Genomic DNA, 13,073 nt, shown 5'->3' on the forward strand with positions numbered 1-13,073 from the left:
CACAGACAGTGTGGGGGAAAACACTTCATTTGATTAGTTTTGAATCTCATATTTTTCATTATACTGACTGTCCTCTTGTTGTTCTGATGTGAGACTGAATTAAGAAACATTTGAAGAAACTGAAAGATGGCAAATCCTGACAAGAGAGAGTTCACTCCCTTTACACTGTATACATTTTCATAGAATCTCAGTGCATCCCACAGCAATCAGTACATTGATGCACAGTTTATATTTGCAGAAAGAAAGCTGAGGACAAACCCAGATGGGACATTATGTTAAATATGCAAGGGAGAGTACAGAGTCTGACAGAATACAAAAAATGTATAATGCAAGGAGTACAAGCTTTCCATAGTGTTGCTTTCACATGCTATTTCTTGTTAAACCTGTGTTAATTACTTTATTCCCACAGTTAGAGTCCAGAGCCAAACAGGAATCACATTCAAACTGGCAGACCATCAATCCTTGCAGGCTCAACACACATAATGAGTGAATGTTCTAGCAGTGTATTGTTGTACAAAGAAAGTGACATGGTTAACTATGAACTGTGTTCATTGCTGCTGTCTAGTAAAAGCTGGTTACGTCACTGAATTTACACATCTAACAACAGGCAAGAAAGAAGAGACAGAATTATTTTCTTCCTAAAATAGCATCATAGAGCTTTCCTGTTTTCTTGACTTGAATCTCTCTGAAACCAGCTGCAGCGAGGAGCTTGCTGTACTCGGTTGGCGTTCGTTCTTTTCCTTCAGCCTGAACCAACATGTTCATAGAGTAAAGCTGAGCTTCTAAAGGCCCAGTTTTGTCTTCATTCAAAAGTGTTTCAACCAGCAGCACTCCGCCCCCTGGTGGGATAAAGAGATTTAAAAACAAACACGTTAATTTGTCAGAGGAGGACATGAAAGTTTATTTTCCAACTGCATTTTTAGGTATTTCCAAAACCTTAGTGATCTCCCTTAAATTAAAAGAAAAATCATGTTATATTTATTTAATGAAATAGTAAGAGGGATTCTGTGCATCAATTAACTTATTTCCTGTACTTCAAGTAGAGAGTGAAGGGGAACCTATTAGCTGTGATTGAAACATTTATTTATGCCAGCAGAAATGAACCCCGGAGCTGTGGTTGCTCAGGCCTTCTGAAAATCAAACCCATGGCATCTAGAAACGCAGGTTAGCAATTTTCAAAAATTGAAGATGCGCCTGTCAACATCATTAGACACCTAAATAACTTTAAATATCTGGCCTTCCATGTCTAAAGTGAAGTGCCCAAACCTAGAAACCAATTGTGAAAATTTTCATATTGGCCATTATTACTAGCGTGGCTTGGATACAAATCACTGACTTAAAAGGAGAAAGGTTTTCAGATATGTTTCTTTACTTAGTCTTTCATTCAAATGGACCTTTTAAAAAAAAAATACAAAAACCCTGTCCAAACCAAATGTTGCATATAAGTCTCTATTTTGCAAAGAGGAAAACATACCAGGTTTGCAAGCCTTGTAGATTTTTGTTAGCAGCTGCATACACTTGCCATCTGCCCAGTCATGCAGGATCCTAGCCAAAATGTATAGGTCAGCTTCTGGAATTGGATCTTTAAAAAAATCTCCTGTAACAAAAAAGAAAAACAATGCAAAAAACAGGCCTGAATAAGGAAACATTTTAAATTTGGTGTTGCAAAAAGTACAAGCTAACTCCAAAACTACTCAAAAGACTTGCTGGGAAACACTCATCTGGCTTGTCATGCTCACGGCCAATGCTAAGCAGTGACTAAGAGTGTATGTCAAAAATTCTCAATGCCATGTGGTAGTGCAAATGGGGTTTGTTCATGTTAAGTATGGAAGAAGCCTGAAAAATGTAAGCAGCTAAACATCTAATAGACACATGATTCTTTGGAAACATTTTAGTGCTTCACAATTTCTCCGAAGAGACGGAAATGAACGTACATGTAATGAAGTAAAAAGAAAGGGATGGTGAGAGTTCCTAAACAAACCAAAAAAAGTTAATTTTCACCTCCGTCTACATCAATTACATTTAAAAAAACTCCTCCAATCTAGGTGGGACCACAATACAAATAAAGAAGATTCACAGCCCCACTTAGGAGGCAAATCTCCAGGGCTGCCGGAGAGAGGGGACAAATGGGGCAATTTGCCCCAAGCCCTGGGCCCTGCAGGAGCCCCCATGAGCATATAGTATTCTATAGTATTACAACTTTTTTTTATGGAAGGAGCCCCTGAAATTGCTTTGCCTTAGGCCCCCTGAATCCTCTGGTGGCCCTGCTAATCCCCCAGTATTGAATAACTGCTGGTGCGCACTTTATGCATCCGCTTGTATGCCAATTTCATTTCTCTCTCTCTTTCTTTCCGTTTCCTGTCTGCTACACCCATATAAACCGCCTGTCGCACTTCTCTGTCTTTGCTTTTAGGTCATCACCCCCCTCTACTTTTCCCCCTTCTTCACTGCTGGGTCCCATTTTTCTGTCTTTCTCCACCTCCTCCGACCCCCACTCCCTCAAAACTGATCATTTATTTTGATTTAAATAGTAAAAATAGACATCTAAAAGCAAGATGCCTCAACACTCAGTTTATATTGTAACAGCACCCTGACAGCATTTATCCCTTCAAATGTAACATGGATGTCCTTGTGAGCCTTTGTGGCCAGTCATATGGCACTAATATACACAACTTACTGTTTTCAACAATTTTGCACACTTTGGACATGCCTACAATTGTTCAGTAAAGACGCATCCCCACCACGTGGCACTGAAGGGCTAGGAAGCACACAGCAAGGAGCTTGGTTTTTAATTTTTATGTTGCTGTTTAATTGGGATAATATTCAAGGCCTTGGTACATACTTGCATCCTTGGCAACTAATAGCTCAGTTTCTCCTAGGTGAGAAACCAAGCTCAGATGGTGTACATTACTCATTACACTCCGTTATCATGAAACATGGTCCATTCAGCACAGTTTTCTTTGCATATGAGCATACACAAAACAAACCAAGTTTACCTTCATGGAAAGTGATCTGACGTTCTTCTGGGGGTACAAAACGCTCCTTCGCCACTTGTACTACTTTAGGTAGGTCATAAATTGTGACTGTAGACTTTGGGTACAAAGAAATACATTCCTGGGCCAAACCACCTGCACATCCTTATAGTGAAAGTGAAATACAGAGTAAATGCTCAAATATAACAACATTGGTCATTTTTATAATATCTTCCATCTAAAAAACTTAGACTGCAATGAACTCAGATTCATGCCGCCTTGTGAGGTAGGTTAATGTTAGTATCCATTTTTATAGAAGTAGAAACTGAAATACAAAAGAGATCAGTGATTTGTTCATGGTCTCCCAGCCTAGGTGTCTTCTCTGAAATAGGACCCAATTTTCCCTGCTCCCAGTCCTGTGATCTAACCACCAATCTGTAAAGGATATTGTTTTAACAACATAGTGTGAGGCAGCTATAGCTGGCTGGAAATTTTCAAATGAAGAGTTTTCTCTTTTAAAAAATGATAAGTTTGAATATGAAAATTTTATGAAATATTGACTTTTTTTGAGTTTTACTTTTCATGACATTTTTCAGACTTTTTTTAAGTGAAAACAATTACTGGAAGTTTATTTCACTGAAAACCTCTGTTTTGTTAAACAGGAAATGGAGATAACCATTTCAGTGTTTGCCATAAAACATGAGACTTTAAACCAATGAAATTGGGTCTGTTTTGAACACTGCAAAACAGAAACCTCAATTTTTTATGAAAATATTCTGAAAAAATTTCAACCAGCCTTACATAAAGCTAAAAGCTAAAATACCAGTGACCCACCACAGTAGATATTCCCTTATCAAAAATCGACACATCATTTTTCTGTTTTAAAGCTCCCATCTTCAATATTTAGGAATGCACATAGCAAATAATAATATTTAGCCTCTTATATAGTGCTGTTAAACTAGATGATCACAGTGGTCACTTCCAGCCTTAAAGTCTATGAGTCTATAGAGCTTTTAATCTATGAATATCAAAGCACTTCACAAAGAAGGCACATATCATTATCTCCATTGTACTGTTGGGAAAACAAAGGCCCAAAGAGGGGAAATGACTTGCCTAAGGTCATCCAGCCAACCAGGGGCAGAGCTATGATAAACTCTTGTGTCCCAGCATGGTCACAATCAGCACAGTCACTTCAGCAGTGTATTAGAACTCTAGGCACCCTTCCCTACAAGCTGGATTTCCAAAGCACTTATCTCCTCCTATTAGGTTTACACCAAAGCCAGGTCTTGATATATAGAAAATGCCACACTGAGCCACGAGCAAAATAATCGAATTGTTAAAAATGTGAAAGATTCACATCCAGTATTCACCATTCAAAACATTCCCATACAGTTAATGTTCAGGATGGGGTTTGTTTGTATTGTAAAAACAAGCCCTAGAGGGGGAAAGAAACTGGTGAGGAGCATGAGTTGAGTTAGTTTACATTAAAGGACAGCATATGCCAAGGTTATTTTTCCCATGATATTTAAACTCATGTTTTTCTCACTGTTTACCACAGTGAACTGAAAACTGATCTGGTTTCTGTGCTTCAGCTGCTTTTGCTCCATCCCAAAAATACATGGGCTTGTTCCTGCAGAACTAGTCATTTGCATCAGACTGCAAGCAGTGAGCATTCAACAATGGCCTCCTCCAAAGATCAGTGGAGTCAATGGGACAATTCCCATCAACTATTTTAGGGTTTGGACTCAGACCGAAAAAGCGCACCGAAAGATTTTCTGTATAAGGACTTTGCAAACAGAAAGAAGGATGGGAGGGAGGCAAGTGGTCCAAATTTTGAGCCTACAAAATTGTAGAGTGGCTCTTCAGTATTAATTCTATACAGACAATCACCAAGAACACTTTTAAATCCCTTGTAATAAAAACACTGATTCCAGTCTGGAGCACAGAAGAAATCATCAAGACAACCAGTACATTTGTCTTGGGAGAAGGCCCCCGGAGAGGGGGCGAAGGGACTTTAAGTTGACAGGTGGGCGTGGGACCCCATCTGGAAGATTTCATGGCTATGAATACACTAAGCTTCAGGAATAATTTACTTACTTCCAGCTTTGCCTGCCCTACCCTTGCCAGTTAACCTATAGGCGAAACAGTTTTCTGGGATCCCCAGCTCCCTGGTCCTCAGCAGCTCCTGTGGTGGGGTTGCCACAGGAGCAGAGTTCCCTCCAAGAAGCATCTTTCATCTGGGAAATTTTGAAATAGTTCCCTCAATAGGAACACTTTGGTATTTCCAAAATGAAGTGTTGCAGAAATTTCTCTCCTGCAAAAATGTTTGAGATTTGGCTTTTCATCCCAACTTTCGGATACAGTTTATTCTAAAACCTTGAAACTTTTGCACTGTGAGATTTCATTTTCCCAGTGAGATTACTTAAAATGAAATAGTTGGAGGGCAGAAAAGAGGCATGCTTATGGACACTGATTCACCCAGGTGCTTAAGCCACAGGCCCATCCTTAAATACACGATAATTACAACTTGAGGCTGAAATCAGGGCCATCGGCCATGGAAATACCCAACAAATGTAGTCAAGAAAACCTTGAAATAATAAAACTAACACTTGAAAACATCATCATCGTCATATGTAGCAGATTTTAATATATCACTTGGCTCATGAAAAACACAGAAGTGATTGTGGTGTATTGGTGATTGCAGAATTTTTGACATCCAACACTGTAGGGTCTATAGTTGCTGCCATACATTTGGCAGAGGGGCTGTTCTAAAAGCTATGCACAGGATTGCCATATTTGGGGTCAGGAAGGAATTTTCTTCCAGGGCAGATTGGCAGAGGCCCTGAAGGTTTTTCGCCTTCCTCTGCAGCATGGGGCACGGGTTACTTGCTGGAGGATGCTCTGCAGCTTGAGGTCTTCAAACCACAATTTGAGGACTTCAGTAACTCAGACATAGGTTAGGAGTTTGTTATTGAAGGGGATAGGTGAGATTCTGTGGCCTGCATTGTACAGGAGGTCAGAGTAGATGATTATAATGGTCCCTTCTGACCTTAAAGTCTATGAGTCTAAGTGATTGCAGTGTGACTGAAGATATCTGCAGAATTTTTACAGCCAAATTACAGGGTAGGGTCAGCAACCTTTCAGAAGTGGTGTGCTGAGTCTTCATTTATTCACTCTAATTTAAGGTTTCATGGGCCAGTAATACAGTTTAACGTTTTTAGAAGGTCTCTTTCTATAAGTCTATAATATATAACTAAACTATTGTTGTATGTAAAGTAAATAAGGTTTTAAAAATGTTTAAGAAGATTCATTTAAAATTACATTAAAATGCAGACCCCCCCCGGACCAGTGGCAAGGACCTGGGCAGTGTGAGTGTCACAGAAAATCAGCTCACATGCCGCCTTCGGCACCCATGCCATAGGTTGCCTACCCCTGTTATGAGGCTATATTTGCTGCCACAAGGGCGCTATATTGGCAGAGGCTGTTCTAATGCTATGCACAGCTCCAGTGGAAATTGTCATCAATATTACTCAGAAAATCATTGGTAAGGCCATTGCAAAGAAGAATAAGACACAGCTGAGGCACACTGAATGCCTTTAGAGGTTGAGAAGTGAAAATGGCCAGAACAGATTAGCCAGACTTCATTTCTGCTTTCTGTGTTTTAGAAACATGGAAGAGCAAAACAATGGGGGAGAAGTAGTAATGGAGATTGCATGGTGCAATAAATCCTGTCAGGATTGAAATACAGAGACAACGGTAAAGCTGTTTGGGGGTAAGACGGATGTTGGCAATTTATCAACCTAAAGTCACTGAATGAAGTGAAGAGTAGCCTGGAGGCTGTTCTGGCAGAATTTCTTAAGCAATGGCAGAGAAAAACCTACCAAATCAATGAGATGGAAAATAAGCTGCTACTTAGATCTATGGGTTCTTTAGACTGAGAAAAACATTCCACTTTCTAATGCTTTTATCATTTTCATAATTTTATACGACTTTGACTCAAAATGTAAAATGCTTCCCTTGTGATTGATCCTGACCTTGAAGTGTGTCCTGTTTTTCTGTTGCTCACAAAGGTTGTAGTATAAGTGCAGTATTTATCCATAGCTTACCAAAGAACACAGTTCAAAATTCTGATGACACTTACCTCCCAGATCATAAATGACGGTGAAAGGTGATAGGTCAAATGCAGCAATCACATCTCTGCCACATATACTCCAAATTGCATTTAAACCATACATGAATTGGATCATCTCTTCTTCTGATCTAGTGATTTGAAAGAACATTATTTGTAGCAGAAGTAAATTATGATACATTCATTAGTGGCTAGCATAATATTAATCTTTCACTAACTTTTATCTCAAATACTATATAAAATCCTGCTTCTCAGCCAGCATGCACAATAGACTACAGTGACCACTAGTAAAAATAATTTATACTAGTAGCTATTCAAAACATTTAAAATAAATCCACTCTGTTTCCTACATTTTTATGAGGCTTACTGGAAAAAAAACATGTTACACTTATCATTCAGGAGGGTGTTATGATGCTAGATCCCCAGATGTTTCTCATTTAACAGAATTTTCCATTCTACCAAGTATGATGCATAACAAACTTTCATGATAGGCTCCAAGTAAGAATTTTTTGCTTTGATACCAAATGACAAGCGTATTAGAAATACCAGAAATTCTCAACACTGGATACCATTGAAATGATTTTTCATGTGAATAAGACTAATCATCATATTTCACCATTGACGTCGTAATACAAAGTAGAAAAGTCATCCCAACACTAAATTGATTATTACCTGTAGAGAGCCCCAAAGAGGTCTTTTGATGAAACGCCAAATGCTCGCTCATACTGGTTTTTCCCATCTCTTAAAAAAAATTACAAAATTGTGAGCATATTTTTGGTTTAACTCCTTGCTGCATTGGTGGCAATTTTATTAAGGTACTTATTCTATTAAACTTATTAAGGAAAAAGGGAATCACCTTTGGTATTACAAGTGTTACCATTTGTTTGATTGCTTGAATCATTCTGAAAGCTGTCTGTGCCACACCAAAAAATTCAAAAAGGAAATCAGTCTCTACTTTGTTGTTATTTAAAGTTCATTATCGGACACCACTAAGGGGAAGGAAACACAACTGCTATTTGATGTACCAGTGACAGGGCTCAGATCCTCAGCTGGTGTAAATTGACACAGCTCCATAAAGAGCTGTGCTGACTTGTGCCGGCTGAGATTCTGGCCCAATATACACTGACTTCCTTCCTCACTTTCTTCTGCGTTTGGCAACAAAACCAATTAGGATCCTTGTAAGCATCCCTCAGTCACTATTCATCATCATTTGCCTGACCGAGGGCTTCCCTCCACAGAAACTGTTGTCATGATTAAATGTTCCCCTTGGGACACACCAAATAAGCATAGTATAAAAGTCTGTTTCCTGAATCTGCAGTGAATTCATCCACTGAAGCACTAGCAAATATAAGCTCATGTAGAAATATTGATACTTTGCACTTCAACATTCTTCTGAAACAATTACCAGTTAATATGTATTATCAGCAGACAGTATTGAACCTGGGAGCTCTAGAGCTAAATGCATGCTGCTCAAGCCACATGGGACAGAGCACCACATGCAGGAGGTGTGTGGGTTACATATGTCTTCATTTTCTAATGTTTCCCCAGAGACACGCCTCTTCCTGAGCAGGTTCACAAATGTAGCAAAGTGTTGTATTGCAATGGGTGTTGGCACATGAGTTTTGTACAAACGACATAAGATTTCATCTCCTTACCTCACAGCATCTGTCAGGTAGTGCCAGCACAAATAGACAGTTTTGGAGTAGTACATCAAATTATGATACTGAGATTTGGGACTTGATTTTGTAAGATAGAGGTTGGAAAGCTCTGTGTTCCTGTAAAAGGCTAAACGGAATAAAGGGAAAGGTAAGTTAACATTTACAAACTTGTCATTGTGCAAAGCCTGTTTTACAGCATGATCTATGTAACAAGAACAAGCTGTAGGAATACAATCAAAGCAACAAAGAAACTGCAGGAGATTCCCCAGTTTAAACAGACCAGAGATGGGAGAGGGTCCAGGCACTCATGCATAGCATACCATATCTACCCATCAGATGCTGTAAGAACTGGAGTGAAGGATTCCAGGATGTAAAAAGCACACCCCATCACTATCAGCACTTCTTTATGAAAGTATATAAGCCATACACCTGTGGTGACATCTCTTTCCACTATGCTTTTTAGTGTATGTGCTCAAAAGCATCTTATTTCAGCGATAACACCTAACGTCCCAGTCTGTTTTCACCTGATGAGGAAACCAATAGGGAGAGTTAAATCCCCAGGACATAAGACCACCCATAATCCTTAACTTGAAAAGCTCAGACACTTCTGAGGCCATCTACTGCTACTGAATTTCAATATTCTCGCTGGCTGATTATGGGAGTCATCTGACAGATGCAAAGTTTGGGGCTCTTACTATGCTTCATATATGTCTTTCATGGACAGATATATGGACTGGTATAGAACATGTTCTCTCTCTTACAGCACAGGCAAACGCTCACTGAACTCAGTGAGAACCAGGTTAGGCTTTAAATCTACTCTTCAGCTGTGTGTGATGGGAAGACTGGGGTCTGGGCAGTTCCAGGAAAGTCTCTGCATGTGTTCTACACCCAGGCAGCTGCCATGGAGGTGAAAAGTTCCTCTGAAGCATCCACCTGAATTTCCATTAGTAGGGTGGATGCTGCCTCGTTTGTGCTCCTGCAGCTGGCCTGGTTGCCATGAAAAGGGTGTAGGTGGCTTCTGAAGTGGCCACAGATTTCTAAGGGCTTGTCTACATGGTGAAATGGACTGGAATAACTGTTTGGTGAGAGCTCCCCATGCTGACACCATTATTGTGGAATATCAATATCTTTTTCCATTTTAGATTAATCCATTTTGGAAGTGGATCAAGCTAAACTGGAACAAGTCAACTCTTATTCCAGAATAAGAGTATCCATATGGGGAGCTACTGTGGAATGGCTATAGCGCTTTAAATTCCCCCTTCCTTGCTCCAAAATAACTTCCCCATGTAGATGTGGCCTAAGAGTAGAAAAGATACGTGTAAAAAGGCCACTCTTCTTGGATGTTTATTATAGCAGTCCCTGTGTACCAGTGGATTTATATTAATCCTTAGAACACTGCTTGATTGCCATGGGGAGGATACCTACTGCTGGTTTTGTCAGCAAAATGTGTGGGTGATATTTACAGAGAGATTCACCAATGTTTGCTGCATATGGAATATAACAGATTAGAAAGAATAGATAGATATTGTATCTGGTACAGTCTTTTCCTGCTCTCTGTGGGCTTTTCTCCTCATTTCTGCCTGCTAAATCATGTACTGAGAGCACAATTCAGGCTGAAACCAGAGAACACATAGCAAAGAAATTTCTTTGTATACATAGGATTTTCAATTAGGGTTGCTTTGTCTGAACACATCTCTTTCTAAGCTATCTGTAAATATTTTTAAAGTACACTTCACACTGCAGAGGTCCAGACCTTCAGACAGCATAAACAGCATAGCTCTGTCAATTTCAATGGAGTTCCACCAATTTATAGCAGCTGAGGATCTGACCTCTTGTCTTTCGCTCAGGAAATCTGAAAGTGCACTTTATGTAATAAAGATAATTAATATAAAGATATAAAGACAATTGGCCAAGTTGCCGGGAGAGCTTAAAGAAGTCTAAATTAGTGTAACTAATACCATCTTCTGGCCTCCAGACTATATATTAATTACACATCTTACAACATTCTCTTAGATTCCCTTACAGTTGCTTAGACTCAAATTCCCTTATGCATGGGTAATTACTATTGCTTTTGAATTTGCTCCAGTGAGTTAAAGAGGTTCTTAGGAAAGGTAGAAAAGTGACTATGCATCTGTTGTTCTCTCTTACTTCTACCCAAGTTCAGTTTTTGTAAATCTGCTGCTTTGAGATTTCTCAAATCACACTATACCTCTTCCCTCATTCTGGCAGTTTTGCTTTTAATATTATAACTCAGTCTCGCACATACTATTTAATGAGGCCTTAAAACCAACAGTGATTTAATTGTTAGTCTTCTCCCTTCCCAACAACATTACCTCCTTCACTTTTCATTTCGACTTCCAGGAGCTTTAATCCCACACAGGCATCAAGTAACCGTTCCATTCCACTGATGCTGGTACCCAGACGTTCAGCAATGGCATCTGAAGACAGGGACCCTTCTGACTTCAGCAGTAGATCAAACACTCCCAGTTCACAGGCAGTAAACATAATCTGAAAGCAAATCGCCGTGGAGACAGTGGACTAAGAAAAAGTGCAGATGCGCCCTGATGGTGCCCTGAGATGCCCCCCAGGTCCTTAGGTGAAATTTTTTTTACAAGAATTGTAAAAACCACCATTAAAGTGTTTTTCAACCATGAAAATGCTGCAGTTGCTTTTAGCACGGAGACCATTGTGTAAATTGCACTGCTTCTTTCATTTCTGTTCCCTGCTGAACTACCCATTAAATGATCACATATTAAGGTCAGGTATTGTGTATGCATTTTTTTTTTGCTTTTATAGTTTTAGAACAGACCCTTACCAATACCACATTTTAAAGGCACTGTGCTATGATTAAGGGACTGATGATGTGACTTATTGTTAAAAAAAACAATGAAAGTCTTGTGCATCAAAGCCAGAAACAATCCTAAAAGATTTGGAGCCCTTAGATAGATCTAATAGCCTATCTCCAGATGGTAACAAATGTCTTTTTATTTATGTCTTTCTGTCTAGCATGGAACGTATAATGCTAAATTGCACATTTTATTGTTGTCATAGAAAAAGTTCACAAAAATGCTGGAGTGTGACAGTTCTAATCTCCTGCTTGCCATGATCCTTTGTAAACCTCCCCAGAGTTCCCCCTCTCCCTCTCAGAGATAACACACCATCCAGCAAAATCAAAATTATCTTTAGACTGTCTTTCAAAAATATATTTTAAGAGTGTGAATTTGAAAAATATTGGCCATCCACTGCCTGAGTGCTTAAAAAACTGTTATTGTTTAAACTATCCTATATTCTCTCCATAGTGGAAAGGAGACTCATTGGGCATTTAATTCTACCCCCCCCCCCCACCCCTATGAATTATGTTTCTTGTTTTGCTGTGTTGGCTTTTGACAGAGCAGGAAATATTAAATACTAATTGGAATACATGGTTTGTAAAAAAATCTTCAAAGAGGGAAATGAAATCTCTGGGTTTCCACCTCTGCCTTACTACCATTCTGTTTCTTGAAAGACAGTCATTAAACTAGATCTGTTTCCCCCTCAAGGGATACAATTGGCCAAAATATAGCTAAGCCACTGTGTTCTCTTTTGCAGCACAAGGTAAGTACAGATATGCAAAATTCACTGTAGTTGAGAATATTTTTGCAAAACTGTATTATCTGAGGTTAGGTTTTGGAAAATCAAAACCAAGAGTCATTTGGATCTGTGGTCTGTTTATCTAAAAACCAAAATTTAGAGGTATTTGGAGATATTCTCTTAGCAAAACAGACTGGCACGATTGTGGGTGATTTTAATTTAGCAAAGCATCATTTGGAAGATTTTATAGTAATACAACTTAGTTCAGATCTGGGTTCCCTTTACCCAAAACCCCTAAATTCAAGGAGTTGGATAAATTATCTCAGAGTTGGACCATCATTGAAGGTGACGTCTCTTACAGATTTTTTTTCTGCAAACTTTCATCATGCCTATTTCAAGTTAAAATTTGACAAACTACTAGGAGATTGAGGTTAAAACTGGAACCCCTTGTATTGAGTCTGTCCCTTTCTTTAGATTTAAAATAATCATCTAAATTGAGTTTGGAAATTTCTACCTACCTAGTTTTAATATAATTTCCAAGCATTATTTGTAATTCTTACCTTTGAGACTAAAAACCCATTGTTGTATTGAAATAAGATCTGAGGATAGTCGAGGTCTTCTGTGGAGCTCATTTTCCTTCAGCGTTCTGTGAGAGATCCTCTTGCCTTCGTCATTTAAATAAGCCTCTTTTCCACTAGATACAGATCACACTGGGTAGTTCACTTAACCTTATTAGTTGTGAGA

The 13,073-nt window shown here is 39.0% G+C and overlaps 1 protein-coding gene across 2 annotated transcripts; it reads right to left on the minus strand.

The window, feature by feature from the left end:
- Positions 1 to 145: 145 nt before the first annotated feature.
- On the minus strand, positions 146 to 13,073 carry LOC116816321 (acetylserotonin O-methyltransferase-like). Of its 2 annotated transcripts, XM_032765463.1 has the most exons (8): positions 12,890 to 13,073; positions 11,093 to 11,267; positions 8,757 to 8,886; positions 7,774 to 7,842; positions 7,114 to 7,232; positions 2,997 to 3,137; positions 1,475 to 1,597; positions 146 to 839 (listed from the first exon to the last, which is right to left on the minus strand). In XM_032765463.1, exons 1-8 carry the CDS (start codon positions 12,959 to 12,961, stop codon positions 628 to 630), a joined length of 1,041 nt encoding a protein of 346 aa, XP_032621354.1. In that variant the 5' UTR covers positions 12,962 to 13,073; the 3' UTR covers positions 146 to 627. The 2 variants fall into 2 exon arrangements, with proteins under 2 accessions (XP_032621354.1, XP_032621360.1); XM_032765469.1 differs by lacking the exon at positions 1,475 to 1,597.

The sequence above is a fragment of the Chelonoidis abingdonii genome, chromosome 1, assembly GCF_003597395.2.
Source record: "Chelonoidis abingdonii isolate Lonesome George chromosome 1, CheloAbing_2.0, whole genome shotgun sequence".
NCBI classification, from domain to species: domain Eukaryota; kingdom Metazoa; phylum Chordata; order Testudines; family Testudinidae; genus Chelonoidis; species Chelonoidis abingdonii.

What these genes read in the sequence shown, in the direction of transcription:
- LOC116816321 (XM_032765463.1), bottom strand. Translation starts at nt 12,961, where the DNA reads ATGAGCTCCACAGAAGACCTCGACTATCCTCAGATCTTATTTCAATAC. An exon ending in CTCTTTGGGGCTCTCTACAG is followed by an intron (nt 7,233 to 7,773) that starts GTAATAATCAAT and finishes TCAAATCACTAG; the next exon opens with ATCAGAAGAAGAGATGATCC. An exon ending in CTACAAGGCTTGCAAACCTG is followed by an intron (nt 840 to 1,474) that starts GTATGTTTTCCT and finishes TTATCCCACCAG; the next exon opens with GGGGCGGAGTGCTGCTGGTT.